Here is a 17303-nt window from a genome sequence, read left to right as displayed (position 1 = left end):
AACCTGACAGTCATTTAGTAACTGTTGTAGAACATTCAACACATTTACCTGAACATAAACTATCGCACATGTTGCTTTGTTTGTGGGCGGGGCAGATGTCAACCCTCACTACAATTTAAATATATATATTTATATATATAAAATTCAGTTTGCACTAACATATTAACGCGTAATTAACATATAAATTAAATAATAATAATAATAATTTATGTGTATTACTTAGATCATTTTTTTTAAATATATATTGTATTAAATTGATTGTCTTCGCCATCAGTTTCAGCCGAACTGTTTTTGTGAGCGAACAGGAAACACATGTAGCTATGGCCTGTTATAGATATACGCTGATATTATCAAAGCGTATAAATGCAGATTTCTTTTTCAGCACATGTTAAACTCTTGAGTAAGTCGAAGACGTGCTCTCAAAGACGTAGCTCGAGCCGTCACGTATTACACGTAGCGGGAGGGAAATGAGGAAGTATCAGGAAGCAGCAGCTAGCTACGCCTCCTCCTCCTCCTCATAGACTAGCTGCTACTGAAGTACTGGAGCTTCACTCGTCGGTCTGTCTGCAGAGTTTTCTCACAGAGGTCTGGTCAGAGTGAAAGCAGAGGTCGTCATGAAGCTGTTGGTCCTCTTCCTCCTCCTCTTCCTCCTCAGCCTGTTCAGCTCTACGGACTGTAGGTGTTTCTGTCAGGTGAGTGACTGCAATATTCTTCCTGTATTCTCTGCTAGTGGTGTCACTGCCTACAATACGAGTCATGTGTGTATTTTATTTAAAAGATTTTATTAAAAGTTGCTCTTTGTTAAAAGAGATGTCAAAAAACATCTCAAAATCGGGGTCCAGACGTTTTAGGAAGGCTCTCGTCCATCCAGCCGTCATGTTAAAAACAGGAAGCAACTGCATGTGTTTGAGTTTTCTTTAAGTTTTAAATGACTGGTGAGGAGTTCAGGCTTTTATCAGGAACGTCTGCGGGTGGTGTCCACCTAAAACTCACATGAGTAACAACCGGAGACTCACCTGTAATGATAACAGTCCTGCACTAAATCTTAGCTTCATGATTGTTTAATGTTTTATTGATGCTGAAAGAGTTGAAAGGTGGTAATTCAACTGGATGATCATTTTGTGGTGTTATTTTATTTATTTATCTTGGTATTATATTTCTAATATAAAATAACAAGAACATGTGTCAGTACAGCACAATACAATTCAACTGCACTACAAACCACGGTGTATAAAAAGAAAAGACAGCTCTCGCAGTTATTTTAAACTAATGCTGAATACCATAACCTTCATGAAGCTAAGGGGGAGTGCAGGACAGTTACATTAGAATGCATTCTCTAGTGTACCTAATGAACTGGCAAGTAAGTCTGTATGTTCCTAAATAAAATCTAATCTCCCCACCAGCCATTTACAGCTGAAGCAGCTACCCAACAAATCCAGTTTTATGTTTGTGTTTAATGTAATCCTTGTAAGAAAGAAAGAAAGAAAATTAATAATTTATCTAATGCATCTCTAGCTACAAGTTGCAACCGAAAATACTGAACAGGAAGTTCAAATATCAAGAAGAGATAAATAAATATGCTTGAGTATAGCCCAGTAGAGAGAGAAAAAAGGCAATCAGATAACTTCTGGGAATCACTTTATATGTCGACGGTACTCTAATTGTTTAATTTTCTGAACACAACTAATAATATTAATAATAACAACAGTATTGGGCTTGGAGTGTTGGTGAAGCCAGGGGATGTATTGGCATCTTTTTTTTGTTGTTGGTTGGTCTTTAATTTGTCCATCTCAAATAGTTGTTTGTGGTTCCTGTTTAAGGTGACTGGTGACCTGGACGACTGCGCCTGTGACGTGGAGACCATCGACGGCTTCAACAACGACCAGCTTTTCCCCAAACTTCAGTCTCTCCTTGAGTCAGACTACTTCAGGTTCTATAAGGTGAGCTAGGCTAATGCACCACACACGCACATACATATACACATTGTGGGTGTTGCTAAGGACATGCATTTGGACTCGATCTCCTGCAGGTGAACCTGAATAAGCCGTGTCCATTCTGGACGGCCGACAGCCACTGTGGCCTGAGGGACTGTGCTGTGAAGCCCTGCTCTCCTGTGAGTTCGTCTGTCTGCTGTAAACAAACCTAGTTAAGCCTGTTATTAACTCAGATCTGTGTCTGGATAACTTGACAGTAAAGTCCATACATACAGCAGCTTTCCTCCTGTGAGCAGACTCTATCTAACTCATTTTCAAATTGAGGTCAAACTGTGGACACTGAGATAACGAGAACTCATTTTAATATCCGGTGCAAAAAAAATGCAAACCCATGGACTGCATGTGTTAATCATTGACTAGGTGTAAAGATGGATGAACCCTCCGTGATGCTACACATAACTTTTCTGAAGAGCAGTTTTGGAGCTCAGCGTAGTCCAGGCGTCACCCACCTTGGCCCAGCTAATTAAAAAATGGTCAAAAAGGTGGAGACGAGGCAGACAGCTAGGAATATTTGAGCTATATTCCTGAACTTTAATGTGTCTCTGTGTTACGCCAACTTTGCATTCTCCACCTGCATTAAAAACTAAACACTGCACACTGAGGGCAACAAGTGAAAGCTCCAGCTAAAGTTGGCCATTTTGCCATCTATTTTACTGATCTTAATCCTTGACTGTATATTAAAATGAACAAACTCTTGATTAAATTGAATGTGTCCTATTTTAACATATCCTACTTCCTTTTAGATATCTAAATTAAACAGTCATATCTCTCATTTCTGTGTGTATTAGCCAATATTTCCACCATCTGGCTCTGTTTAATACTGTTCTTAATCTCTGTCTTTTTGAAGAGGTCAAATGTATGACCTCTTCAAAAAGACATCATGAGCCAGAGTGAAGTTTAATCAGTATGTGTCTGTGCACATTGTACATGATCACACTGTTTGTCTACCTATTAAAATACTATTCTTTGACATGGAAGCCAAACCGCGTCTACAAATCTTTGTGGTAGAAAGTTGGTCTGGACTCGCTCCATTTGGAACTCATTAGGCCCCGGCCAATCAAATCAATTAAATCATTTGGGGGGTTTTGTGGTGACGGACAGAAGAGTTACAGCGATGCAGTCATCCGCGTCATCTGAGCGCCGTGGAGTTGAATTAGTTTACAACAAAATGGCTCTGATTGGTTGGAGGACTATCCTTGCATACAGAGTTTTTCTTTTCTCTGTATTGGTTGAAACATGCCCCATAATGAAATGTTGCCAGACTCAAAACCCTACTCTGATACAGCTGACATGTTGAAAATGGGTGAAATACATTACAGTATCTACATCAGACTGACCAAAAATCTGTCTGCTCACAGAATGAGGTGCCTGAAGGGATTCGATCCTCGTCCCAGAACAAGGTGAGTCAGTCAAACTGGCTTTAATATCCAATTATTAGTACTATTTAATGCAATTTTGACATAAAATACATCTGTATTGAAAATGGGGTAGCACAAAAGAGAGAATTAAAGTCGTAGAAGATGGGAAATATTTAATGCTAAAGGTTTGGTGCTACAACATGTGACTCAGTTGTAAGTGCCGTAATCATTGTAAATAATTCATTTTCTGTTTAGGGATCTTTGCCAGTCATAATAGTGATATATCAAATTTTAGGATTGTAAAAAAAAAAAAAAAAAAGTATGTGGGACAACATACGTTTTCACTTTTTCCCTTATCGTTCTCCATTACGTTCCTTTTTATTGTTTTCCTTAGTTTTCAGGAGTGAATATTGCTCTTGAATGTGATGGCATACATTTCCTGTTTATTATACGTTTTAATATGTCTGTGTTTGTGTTCAGTATTCAGAAGAAGCAAATAAGGAGCCAGATGAGTGTGAGCAGGCGGAGCATCTCGGAGCTGTAGATGTCTCTTTAAGGTCAGTTTTGTCAGCATTATAACTTAAAAACAATAAATATATTTATACAGTTATTTATCATCATATGCATTTCACATGTTACCACATCAGCACAGGATTTGTCACCTGCAAATTATGCTGTGGTTACAAAACAGTTTATTTTAAATCTAATCACTGGCTGGGTTATGTTTAGAGCAAGTTTTTTTTAATGCTCTGTGAACTGCACCAGACTCACTGGGAGGAACTCAAGGTGGATAGTGGGTGTACGAACCACAGACATTATGGGTGGTTAAGGTTAAAGTAAAGATCGTGGTAAGGGTTAAATCTGCGGCACAGCAACATTTTCTGGTGTTGAACTTGGCCCGAGTTTTGGGGGTGTGTCCCACGCCGCGCCGTTGGCAGTAGTCGGACCTATGTTGGAAGCTATTCAGCCAGTTCATCACAAGTCAAGGAACAAGTCTGTCAGAGAGATCGCTCTGGTTGGCCGGTCAGCTTGAAGAAACAGAGCACGAAAAAACAAATAGAACTGTCAATAAAATGGCATGCGGAAGGCTCCTCTAGTTTTCATCTTCGTCACATCTGAACGTTCAAATACACAAATATTTCCACAACAACATGATGGTCAAGAATGAATAAGCTTCCTAGCCTCTGAGCTAATAATAGCTCTTCCTGTTTTTTTTACTTTTGATTAACAAATATAGATGAAGAGTTATCACCTTTTACTTAGTCAGAGGACGTTTGTATCAGCTGGTCGTTGACTGTAGTCTTTGTGTCGTTATCAATTGGAACTTTTTGGTCCAGACATCACAGTCGGCCTTTGTTGCCGGTAGTTTGTTGCAGTTGGTTTGTAGTGACCTGGCTTTTAATCCACAGACTGGCATCAATGTGGCCACATGAGACCATGAGTGTTAACAAAATTCAGAGAGTTGTTGCAACAATGCAAAGTGGGCAGTACCAGTTGGACTTATCTCAATTTTAATGGGCAATGGCAGCGACCAAATGCAAACACAGAGCTCCCCACACCGTGAGGAAACACTGTCGACCACTTTCTACCACCAAATTCACCACGCTGATAGTGGGGGTGGAAATATAGAGCGATGACGCCAAGAAAAATTAACTCTGTCCATACACTAGCAATATTTTAATGTTCTGCTGGATTCATTTGGGGTGGGAAATGCACAATAGGGTTACCTAGGTAACCAGAGCTAACAAGACATATTACAAACACAGACAATAATCAACAATAAATGAAAATATATGTAATTCAGTTAAAAAAAGAACATTGGTCTGCATTTAATTTTGATGAACCATTTGAGTACGTCTCTCTGTCAGTGTCTTTCTTTGTCCACTATTTTAACCAACTAAAGTAGACTCTTCTAAATATTTTGCCAATAACGCACGATTTTATTGCAGTTACTACATTTTTCATGAGATAATCTTGTACAACATTAAGATACAATAAAAGCCCCCCCCCATGTTGGGCTTTATATTAGTTTCTTTCCACATTTTATTTTTGTTTATCAATTCATCATTTACTTTGAAATCTAAGCTGTCATCCAAAGTTAAAGAACTGTGCCTATTGTGACGTTGTGATGTTAAGTTGTGAAAGCCACGGCAAATTAACTGGTGTAGGAAAGTGGTGAAAGTTTGTTCTTTTTTTAAAATCCACTTCATTCACCTGTGCCGTCCTTGACCTCTGTATGTTTACAGAGAAGGAAACGGGTGAAACTAAACACGCTGACTTCTCTGTTTTCATTTTTAGTGTCGAGACCCAGGAGGCTCTGCTTGAATGGAGCAAACACGATGACGAGACAGAGCGTTTCTGCGTGGTTGACGGTACAGTTCAGTGCATCAGTCAAACAAATTAATGAATGAACAAATAAGCTTATACACCACTGTAAGAAATCAGAGTAAACCTCTTCAACTATACACATAAAAGTGTGGGTCAGAACAAATTTCATTTTAGATTTATAATCAGAATACAGAATATTTCTGGAAATATAAAAAGAGACAATGATGGTAAGACTACACCATGTCTTAGGAAAGTTCTTTTTTAGTAAAGTTCTTCTTTTTTGATTTCTCAACACATTTATAAGTCATCCATCACTACACACCCATGATGGATTATTGCAGTGTTCTGCTGGTGTGTAACTCCTCTAATCAAACAGATGATGTTATAGTGACTTACAGCTGACTAATGTGTTCCTGTTTCCCAGACGAGAAGTCACCTGACTCCCAGTATGTCGACCTGCTGCTGAACCCTGAACGCTTCACAGGATACAAAGGACCAGAAGCCTGGCAGATCTGGAACAGCATCTATGAGGAGAACTGCTTCAAGTAAACTCTCTTTATATTATACATCTTCATATTCTGACTTTTTGTATGTAACCATCTAAAACTACAGAAGACCACCTTAAGAGCAGGCCCTGGAGTTCAGTCAAATGAAGTTGAAGGGAATAAAATTAAAAGTCCTCCTGCACAAATCTCACTTATCTTTATTCTTGTGACATATTTGAGAACTTCACCTCCCTGGGTCTTCAACAGCAATTTACATTAAACCATAATCTCAAAAGTTACTACTAATTAAAGCTGTCAGATCAAGGGAGTGAAACAAAAAGGTCATCATGTATAAAATAAGAAAATATAGAAACTCTTAAGTAACATTAAACTAACACAACTATATGATTAGTGACCAACCTTAGAGAAGCTCCGCTATCGTTGGTTGTTGTTTAAAGAGGACAGTGTCATTGTTGTGGTTTAGCTCCGCCAAAAAAAAACTAACAACCAGATGAGATGACTCCCCATAATGAATCCATTTAACAGCTGAAAAGATGTTTCCTTTGTTTCCCCTTCACAGGCCGTACACTGTCAGACGACCTCTCATCCCTGAGGCGTTCCAGAGCAGCCCAGGAAGTGAAAGTAAGACCTCTTCAGTATTACACCACACAATAGCCACAGCCGCATTAACAGATAGAGAATATAAACACTTTTTATTCTGAAATATGTCACTTCAGTGATGCGCAAAAGTCCAGATATATATATTTTTTTCTTAGTTTCATTATTTTACACCTTTAAAACCTTCTTTTCAATAAGCTGTCATATACGTACACAAACAGCTCAGTGTATTGTCTCTGGCCGCCTTTGGCAGTGCTTTATCAATACCAAGTATGCAAGCTTTGGACTTGCGCCCTCAGCAGTTTAGACTTGACAAGTTTGATTCTGAGTACGGACTCTGGAAGACGTTAACTGACAACACTGTGTTTATTTACAGCGAGGACCTTCTACAGTTGGCTGGAAGGTAAGCTGACATTTCAACTGTTGTGGAGTGTTTTTTAGTTTCTTTCCATCAGCTTTCTCTCTGTGTTTGTCTATCAGGTCAGTGTGTAGAGAAGAGAGCTTTCTACCGGCTCATCTCCGGCCTCCATTCCAGCATCAATATACACCTGAGCGCCAGATACCTGCTGGATGGTGAGACATAGAAACGCATGCTTTTCCCAGAGTCGGGATTTAATCAGCTTGGGTTTGACTATTCCTCTCTCTCCTTGCAGACACCTGGTTTCAAAAGAAGTGGGGTCACAATGTGTCGGAGTTCAGGGAGAGATTCGACTCTGAGCTGACGGCCGGCGAGGGACCCAAGAGACTCCGCAACCTCTATTTCCTGTACCTGATAGAGCTGCGAGCGTTGGCCAAAGTTCTGCCGTTCTTCCAGCAGCCGTCCTTCCAACTGTACACCGGCAGACCTGAGGAAGACCAGAAACACAAAGAGCTGTTGATAGAAATCCTGCAGCTGGCCAGGTCAGTCTGAGACCACTCCAGGTGTCGGGGTGTTTTGATCGCAACCTGAAGTTAACCAGATATCTGCAGCTCAATACTCATCTCTGCTTAAGGCTAAGGACTCACTTTATTCTCAGACTGCATCTTCTAAGTTCATCTTATAATATCACACATCTTTCTCTGATCTTCTAGATCTTTTCCTTTGCACTTTGATGAGAGATCTCTGTTTGCTGGGGATGAAAAGGAAGCAGCAAAACTGAAGGTAAACTTATAAACTTATAAAATTGAATTTTTTTTTTTTTAATTATTAAAGCTTATTAAAGCTTTTTTCCACTAACTTGAAATCGTTCACCATCACATCTTACAGAATAAATACCCAAAAAGTGATTTGAAGCGAAATATTTTACAATAAACATTTTGTGCTAGCTTGTGTCAGAACAATGGCTACGTCTACACAGACAATATTTCTAATTAGTGATTCAAACTTTACCTGTTTACATGGCAACTTAACGTCTCTGATAACTTCTGATCAGTTGTCTACAGCAGCTGGGAGGAATTTTAGCCTGTTCCTCAGTAAAGAACATCTGTAGTTCTGAGAGTTTCCTCTCATGAACTGCTTGCTTCAGGTCCTTAGACAACATTTTTATTGGTTTAAGGTCAGAACTTTGACTTGGCCGTTCAAAAATATTCATTTAGTTCTTCTTTAACCATTCATTTCAGAACGACTTGTGTGCTTGGGGTGCATTGTCCTGCTCCATTTCTCTTCAGATTCAGCTCACAGACAGATGTCCTGACATTTGCTGGTATAATTTAGAATTCATTGGTCCATTAATGATGTCAAGCCATCCTGGCCCAGATGCAGCAAAACAGGCCCAAACAAGGACATTACCACCTTCACAGAGGAGGTTGTGACGCTGGAACGCAGTGTTGTTTAGTCTCCAGACATGAGCCTCTTATTTAAACCAAATAATTCTACTTTGGTCTCATCCATCCACAAAACATTTTTCCAATACTCTTCTGGCTTGTCCACATGATGTTGATCAAACTGCAGACTGGCAGAAATGTTCTTTTTGGAGAGCAGTAGTTTTGTCCTTGCCACTCTGCCATGAACACCATGGTTGTTCAGTGTTCTCTTGATGGTGGATTCATGAACATTAACATTAGTCAATGTGAGAGAGGCCTTTAGTTGCTTAGAAGTTACCCTGGCTTCCTTTGTGACCTTTCAGACTGTGAATTTGTGGATTCCAAAAGAGCTAACAGTCTATTCATTCTTCACTGCACTGAACTGCATCAACTACAAATTTCTTATAGGCAACACCCACAGATGTTCCTATTTAATCACCACCAGTATTTTAGAACTGAAAAAGCTTCTTGGATAAAACATCTTCAAGAAACTCTCCAGTCCAGTTGTCTTTGTTTCAGTTTGTACAAATGTAGTGCATCATGTAATTATTGTTTAACTCCACTGTTAATGTCAGGAGGACATCAGACTGGCCTTCCTCAACATCTCCAGGATCATGGACTGTGTTGGCTGCTTCAAGTGTCGCCTGTGGGGGAAACTACAGGTAAAATGTTCTGTCATTTGCCAACCTCTCAAAGTCTCCAATAAGCTTTAAACGGACACCTCCTGCCTGTCATTTTAATCAATAAAATAACAAAGACACGAGGATTTTCTCTGCCAGTGCGGTCTCATGGGGCCAAAAACTGTCTGCAAACCTTGCTTGGTATAGTTTGTAAACATCTGCTGTATAGTGACCTAGCCTTTGTATTCCTCTCTCTTGTCATCAGACTCAAGGATTAGGCACAGCGCTGAAGATTTTGTTTTCAGAGCGACAGATTGAAGCTCTGCCCAAATCCAGCAACCAGCGACCCAGTTTCCAGCTGAGCCGGCAGGAGATCGTCTCCCTGCTCAACGCTTTCGGAAGGTAAGGGAGTGATATAGTATCCTTAAAATTAACCAAAAATTGCACTGGAGCCAACCTCAATTCTGCAGGAAGTAATATGAAAACCTCAAATTTTCATGTATAAACTGACTTTAATGAGAATATACTGGAGTCAGACTTATGTTCCTGATGCCCCATAGGATTTCCACCAGCGTCAGAGAACTGAAGAACTTCAGATCACTGCTGGCAGAGGAGCGATGAGGACGTCAAGAGCCTGTCAACCATCTTCTGATGATTTCTAAATTCAAATCTGTGCATTTGTGGATGTGATGTAACGACAGCCATCTGTTTAGCTGTCTTAGACTTGCTGGCTTGAAGTGTCTTGACTGAAGCTGTAATTGTCACAGACTGAAAAGTGTAATCAGCTCCAGAACCATTAATTCAAACATAATTCTTTAAATGAAAACGTGCTTTGATCAGTGAAATCATGTCAGATGATATTCTTCGGACATCAGCGTGTTTTTGTAATTCTGCTTTTTTCCTGAAGATGGCGGTGTTTATAAAGAAAACTGTCCTTTGTCCTAAGAAAAACTTGAATGTAAAGACACTGTTAAAATGGAAATTATAATGTGTTTTACTTACAAAACTTACATTCCAAAAACTTGAATCTGGTTTACTGGTGGTTTACTTAATGAAGAAATGAAATGCATTAAGGGACTGAAAAGAAAAAAAGGTTGTTTGTAAAATAAATGTATTTTTATTTATGTGTATACTATGTTTGGTTTGGAAATAATGGCTGATTATGCCATTTTATTTTTTCACTATTGATCTTTTGTCTAGATAATTAGGTATTGTAAAATAATTATTTGTTTTATTTTTTTTTCATTCCTTTTGTGAAATTAATAAACTTGCACTTAAATATCCACTTATAATAAAATGAAGAGATGAGTATATGATGGCAGTGAATTATATGAACAGATTGTTTTTAATAATCACAATTCTATTTTTTGACAATTTTATGCAATGGGGAAGATTATTGTTTGTTTTGTTTGTTTTATAATTTACAAAGTTGTACAATGTAATTATACTTAATTGAAAAATAAATAAATGAATATTAATACAAAATAATATGTATAATTTTAAATTATATAATGTATAAATGTGTTATCAAACATTAACAGTTAGGCATTTATTATTAAATAAATGGTTTTGTAAGTACACAATAAATTGCCTTGTAAGATACTCAAAATTATACTTACTAAGAAAATAAATAAATAAATATATATACACATATATATATACATACTGTATATGTATATGTATGTATGTATATATATACACACATATAAAAAACTGGATTTGTAAAATTCATTCATTCATTCATCTTCTGTAACTGTTTGTCCTGTGAAGGGTCGCGGGGTCTGCTGGAGCCTATCCCAGCTGTCATTGGGCGAGAGGCGGTGTACGCCCTGGACCACTCTAATGCAGGGCGAATTTGTAAAAAATTTATTTTAATCATTGAGGTTTTTTTGCATGTAATTGTTTCAACCCTTATTCTTTTTAAATATCAGGTTTTCTGTTGGTGATACAGCTGTTTCTGTTTCTGTCGGAAGCCTCCACGATATGTTGCCTCCATAGCCTGTATGGTTAACCGTAAACACAGCGTGGCAGTTGAGCCCTCTGCTACCAACAATTGCGCAAATAGATATCAAAATAAAAGTCCACAATTAGCTTTCAAACACGTAAAGGAATGAAACAGCTTTGATCGAGAGAAATGTGTATGCTATAGATATAAGGTTGATGATAAAGGACTAAATCCTCTGTAACACACATGGTGACAGCAAGAGCACTTTACAATAGAAATAAAGGTCCTAGTTCTAAATATTACGATTCCTAAACTGATATTTGAGCCAGGCAACTGCACTGCCCATTGTTTCTGATATTTTAGGCACACACAAGGTAAGGCAACAGCATGAGAAAAACATTTACAGGAATAAGAACACAAACCACAATATACAAACGCATATTTTATTGTAACACTGATAAGAATTGTAACACAATGAGGTAAGTTAAATAATCCACATCTGTGATGTTCTTGAACCACAAAATATTCACCACCCTATCAGTAACAATTCCACAAAGTCCGCAAACAATGGCTGGTAATGCCCTGTCAGTTCAGTTCACAGTTTAAAACAAACACATTTTTTTCTGTTTCTTATGAGAACAAGAGCAATACTGTTACTGACACAACCACCCCCCCTGTCCTTCAGTCACAGACCAAAACTTACCGGTTGTGTATTTGTTTCCTTTTTAAGAGATGAAACTCAGTAGAAAATATCCCCTGAGGGAGGAACATTCTTTTGATTTTCTGATGAGAAAGAAGCCACAGACACTGGCAGGCTCAGTCTGAGTTTGCTACCGTTTCTGCTGATGACTTGGCACGGTCTCACAGGGCACTAGGACATACAGTAAGACAGCATTTAAGTTGCTCTGTACTGCGGCCAAACCGTGTAAAAACGATCTCACGATGCCTGATGAGTTATTAAATACTCCACAGACATCAGCTGGACAGGACAGCGTGTCTGAAACGCCAGGACCCTGCCCTCTGAGTTATGACCAGGGTCCTTGTTGAGAGAGTGGTCAGAGGATTGTTTCTCTGCACTCAAGGCTTTGTTCAGAAGAAGGGGAGCCCAGTGGGTTGGTGGAGGCGCTGGTTGTTTGTGGGAGATGTTTTGGACGGCGCGTGGAGGGGGACGGGGATGAACTCAGGGCACCGCAGCTCTGGAGGTGAAGGTCCTCATGGCCACGCTTCCTGGGGCTGCCTATGATGCGTTGGGTCATCACCTGGCACAAAGACATGTTTCTTGTTACAAAAATGTTAAATTAGGTTACTGTAACTTGAGTTCAGGAACTAGACCACGCCCCGTAACATTTTTTTTCCTGCTCTTACTTATAAAGGTAAATCCTCAACCTCCCCGATCCTCACCACCCCTCTCTTTTCTTCCATCTTTCATTGGAGGACAAGGAGCCGAAGCTTCTTGAGATGTGCCCCCACCCTGAGGCTCACTTCTTGGGTTCCTCTACCATCATCCATCTACACATTCTGTGCCCTTCAAGACTCCCCTTTGACCCCCCTCATCACACTGTCCATTTCCCTCATGTCCTGTCCACCAATAAACCTACATAATGTTACATCGGTTAAGATGTGGTATTTGTTCGTGAAATTAGTCAAGTATCATTTTATAATTTGTGCAACTGTTAAATAATTTTTTAGTGATTCTTTGGTTTCGATGCTGGTCTCATTACAAATTCCCACTATGCTTCCAAACTCAATTATTTTCCATAATACAAACATCATCAACGGTCTAACCATGCCCCTCCTCACGTGTTAACATCTATTTAAACTAATGGTAATTAAGAAGCAGCATGCGCATTAACGCACTGATGGCACTGTCACTTCTACAATGTAGAAGATTGACAAATCCTGGTTCAGTTACAGCTCTGTACAGTGCATTGGTTTGAAATGCGTCATTACCAGCTTTTTACATGCTACATTTCTTACATTTTTCTTTTGGCCCAACATTTGCCCCAACTGAGTATGCAAATGACTGGCCCAGCTCTACTGGATCATCTGTTTAGAGTAAGGTGCCCTTTTGTCTGGGGCAAACCAAAGTTTACATTTGGCATTCAACCTCCAAATCTATCCAAAAGTCTCTGTGTTTTACATGTCTTTATGTTTGTTTTCTGGTTTGTAAGGAGCATTACAGCCTCACCAGGCCTCTAGCATGCTATTGACCTTAGTCCAACTGGATCATTGCTCACAAATAACCATCAAAACCTGATGAAGACCTGCAGTTTTCTAAATTGCACCGAACCATCAAAGGCTGTTGTTCGCCATCTAATCCAGTTACCTGATCTATGACGTTGGCACTGAAGATGGCCTCTTCCATGTGTTTCTCGTCCGACTTAATGACACACTTGATGTTGTTGACAACCTGTTGGACCTCAGGAGGTAGACTGCAGCTGGAGTGCTCCAGGAACTTGGCCACTAATATTTTGGTGTCTTTGTACATCTTTAGGTCAGCCAGGGAGTGCGGACGGTCGTGGGAGGAGTGCGTGTGCACGGATCGGGGTTTGAGTTGAATGTCAACTTTCCTGCCCTCCTTCTGCTGCTTCCTGACACATAGATGACCGGGTTTGGCTCCGACTGCCTCTGTTGAAATGTCTCTTGGCTCTGAAGACAAAAACACATTGTATCACGAACAGTTCTCGAAGCTGAGGCTGCGTGTTGTCACAGCTCAGTTAAAATTAGCTGAGGACTCTTTTTTGTGTTTCCTAATAATCCTTTACCAATTTGTGGTTTGCACTGGACAGTGACACTACCTAGCAAATGTTTAGAAAAGTCTGTGACGTGCAGTTTGTCCATCAAGTCATTGACAAAATAGAAGGTGAAAACCTGTGTAGCAGCAGACATGCATATTGCAGATGTCTGATTTCCTCACCACCACCGCCACATGAATTCATAATTTGTAAGTTCATACCCTGTTCTGGGGATGTGTGAGCTGAATCTTCAGCAGCAGGGTTATTTCCAGAGGCGCAGCCACAATTCTCTCCTGTAGAGGGAGACAAAAACAATGGAACAATGCTGTAAGGTGGCATGTTTAATTTCAATAAATCTGCCATATGATCATTTGTTCAGTCTACAATAAAAAAAACAAAAAACAGTGGTGATTTTAAGTGATAAAAAATGGCAAATCATCACCCATAAGATGGCAACCTGAAGTCTAAACATTTTTACACACTTACTTCCTGTTGTAGTGGAGCAGGAGATAGGGTCACTGGTGGAACGGACAATGCGTGCCAATTTGCGGTACCTCCTGGCAGCTCGGAGCATCCGAGGCCTCTCTGAGGGTGAGTGGCCACTTTGGGCTGAGGTAGAGGGGGGCTGTGATGTGGAGGAGGGTGACCAAACACTAAAACACAGCCTCGGGCCACGTGGCCTGTTAGGAGGGGAAGGGGAAGGAGAGGGCGCCAAAGGGCTGATAGCAGAGGTTCCCCCAGACGATGCCACAGAGGTGGGGGAGCAAGGCTGCGGTGGCGGGGGGATAGTGACAGGGAGTGTGAGCTTCCGGCTCATCATTCGTGCTTTAATGAGGGAGTGTGTTGATGCTTTAGGTGGCTCCTCTGGTAAATGTTTGGCTGAGGCCAGCTCATCACACATGTGCATGGCTGCCCTGAGCTCCTCACTTGGATGTGTGTTCTCTGCTGAATCCTCTTGGTCCAGGTTGCTAAAGTTCTCTGACGACCAGTCCGGCGAGCGTTCCAGTGAGTCCTGGGTGTGAGAGGACTCACTGTAGCCAGTATCACTGGGGCGAGGGTCCGTGTTAGGCAAGCCACGATGGCGCCGCGAGGAGCCGCGTGTGCAGAGCTCCAGGCTGGTGCAGCTTCCGTCAGTGGGGGCCGTGTGGAGGGTGCCATAGGGTGAGGAGTCAGAGCCCTGGACCTCCAGGGAGCACAAGTCCTCTGAGGAGCAAGTCTGGTCCTGATCAGCCACCTCTGACACCATCAGTGACGCACTGTCCACAGAGGCTAAGGAAGAAAGTATCAATAGCATGACTACTAGTAAGATATTTAACAACTTCATGCAATGTTCAGCTGTTCCAACTGTCTTTACCCTGAGTGCTGAGTCCTGCAGTAGTGTTTCTCTCACACAGACTGGACTCAGTGGCCTGTTGCTCCATGCTGGTGGTGACCTGCAAAGACAAAATGATTAGTGGAGACATAACACAGCAGCACTGCTTAATAAATATTCATGTTTTGCATGTACTATATGTATTGCATAACAGCAGTGTGGCGCTTAACTCACAATACCACTGACTGGTCTGTAGAGGGCTCTACCAGACCACAACACAGTCATTTCTATCTTTAAAGGGCAGGGGTACCAGTGCAGAAAACTACTGTGTCATGTAGTGCTGAATAAGAAACTTTAATTAGAATCACTAATGCCCTTTTCAAAGAACAGTATATGAGATCTGATCTATTTCAGGTGAGAAAAGCGTTTCTGTTAATTCCCATTAAGGACACTGTTTAAAATAGGTATGAAGAGAACTATGGATTTACCACGCACTGTAATGGAACAGTGGATTAAAAGCCCCAGGTGTTAAATAATGTCGAGAATACAATATAAGATAAAAGGATTTTCTCGCATATGAGGCCGTTATTTTTAGCTGTGAACAAAGAGGTGCAGCAAAGCCTCAGAGTGAGGGGGGAAAAAAAGAAGCTCTGATCACTTCAACCTGACGGTGGAGGCAGACCGCCCCAGTACGTCTGAGACAGCAGGTGATAATCAGCTTCAATTTGGCAGTGATTTTTTTGACTCACAGACTTGACAGGCAACATCTCAAGATGCAGGCATGCGATGAAAGCAGTATTTGATACTGATAAATATGAAATACATACTGTATATAGTGGCAATACTCTTTTAACACATGGGTACACAAAACAGGATTTTGAGCAGCACATCCAGTCATATGGATTGCTAAAATTCATATTTTTTTTTAGCCTGTGGAAGTTCCCAATCATCAAGGTGAGGGTTTATCTAAAAAACTAGGGCAATTGGACTTGTTTGGTTTCTTGGAGATGTTTTGCAAGTTATTCACATCAGGAACATCTGTGGCCTCCACCTGGTGTCCACCACCCACAGATGTTTCCAGTAAAACACCAACAAGTAATTTAGAACTGAAGAAGCTACCTTCAAGAAGCTCAAGAAGTCCGGTTGTACTAGTTTCATTTTTTTTCAGATTTTCTGATGATTCACCTTGAAATTATTCTTGTCTTTGAAGAATATCTCATTAAAATTTACATCATTTCCAGTTTTAACTAAAGGACTACATTTTTAATAGCACCACTCATCCGACTATCTGCTTATAATGAATTAAACTCATTTAAAAACGCCAAATAAATAGGTTTAAACCTAGTGAAAAAAAAATGCTTTCTTTGTTGCCTCTACAGACAGGCTTACAGTATAGACTTTTGTTTTAAGGACAAAGCTGGTTGTTTTTTTTCTCACCTGGCTGGCGGGGGTTTGTCCCACCACAGACTCATACGGAGGGGGCAGGTCAGTTGGGTACAGCGTCCCTGGGCTGTTGATAGGAACCCCATAAATGGCACTGAAGGGGGAATGGGGAAAGTCCAGGTGCAGGCCTCTGCCAGGGACATACAAGCGGAAATTCAATAAAAGAGTGGAAAAATCCAGATCATATTTAGAAAAGCTGGAATACAAAGAACTGAGCCGTCATTGAGCCTGTCAAACAATGTTGAGTGTTTAAGCAACTGAAGCACCCAATGTGAATATCCGAGTTATAAATACGCTACTGTCTATTAAAACGTTAAGAAAGAAAGGATGAAAGACACACTCTGGTGTCCAACACTCCAGTCCAGACAATATACTGTATATCAGCGCTGCACTTCTCTATGTGCACCGCCACCACCGTTTCATATGGTGCCAATTAAGAATAAGCAGCCATGCGTGCTGTCATATCTTTTAATTACAACCCAATTCTCCTCCAAAGTGGCAGAGCATGAAATACAACCAGAGAGTTTCCACCAATCATTGGAGGCATGATGATGTCATGGCACATCCCTGGCCGTGAGCAGAGACACCATAAATGCTTCCTCTGCCTTGTATATATTTATGGTGTAATTGACAAACAGATGTGGCTTCGTGCCAAACGGCCATAACAGCATCTCTCTCTCTCT

General features: G+C 40.5%; 2 protein-coding genes across 2 annotated transcripts in view; one reads left to right on the top strand and one right to left on the bottom strand.

Moving 5' to 3' along the window:
- The first annotated feature begins 434 nt into the window (after positions 1-434).
- Positions 435-10526, top strand: ero1a (endoplasmic reticulum oxidoreductase 1 alpha). The gene is made up of 15 exons (XM_084541840.1): positions 435-692; positions 1821-1940; positions 2030-2113; positions 3353-3394; positions 3833-3909; positions 5651-5724; positions 6105-6225; positions 6746-6807; positions 7160-7186; positions 7264-7356; positions 7437-7683; positions 7855-7924; positions 9141-9227; positions 9451-9587; positions 9746-10526. Exons 1-15 carry the CDS (start codon positions 615-617, stop codon positions 9804-9806), a joined length of 1380 nt encoding a protein of 459 aa, XP_084397966.1. The 5' UTR covers positions 435-614; the 3' UTR covers positions 9807-10526.
- Positions 10527-11430: 904 nt separating this feature from the next.
- The window catches only part of fam189a1 (family with sequence similarity 189 member A1), a 92477-nt gene continuing 86604 nt past the window's right edge, over positions 11431-17303 (bottom strand). Inside the window, exons 7-12 of the mRNA XM_084541761.1 lie at positions 16615-16750; positions 15220-15298; positions 14352-15134; positions 14087-14158; positions 13457-13779; positions 11431-12389 (exon numbers count right to left, since the gene is read on the bottom strand). Of these exons, the coding sequence (XP_084397887.1) occupies positions 12186-12389; positions 13457-13779; positions 14087-14158; positions 14352-15134; positions 15220-15298; positions 16615-16750 (1597 nt within the window). The 3' untranslated portion in view covers positions 11431-12185. The remainder of the gene's footprint in view (positions 12390-13456; positions 13780-14086; positions 14159-14351; positions 15135-15219; positions 15299-16614; positions 16751-17303) is intronic.

The sequence above is a fragment of the Chelon labrosus genome, assembly GCF_963514085.1.
Source record: "Chelon labrosus genome assembly, chromosome: 3".
In the NCBI taxonomy this organism is placed as follows: Eukaryota; Metazoa; Chordata; class Actinopteri; order Mugiliformes; family Mugilidae; genus Chelon; species Chelon labrosus.
The sequence above is the reverse complement of the archived record's forward strand: the minus strand, read 5'-3'. Positions and strand labels throughout refer to the sequence as shown.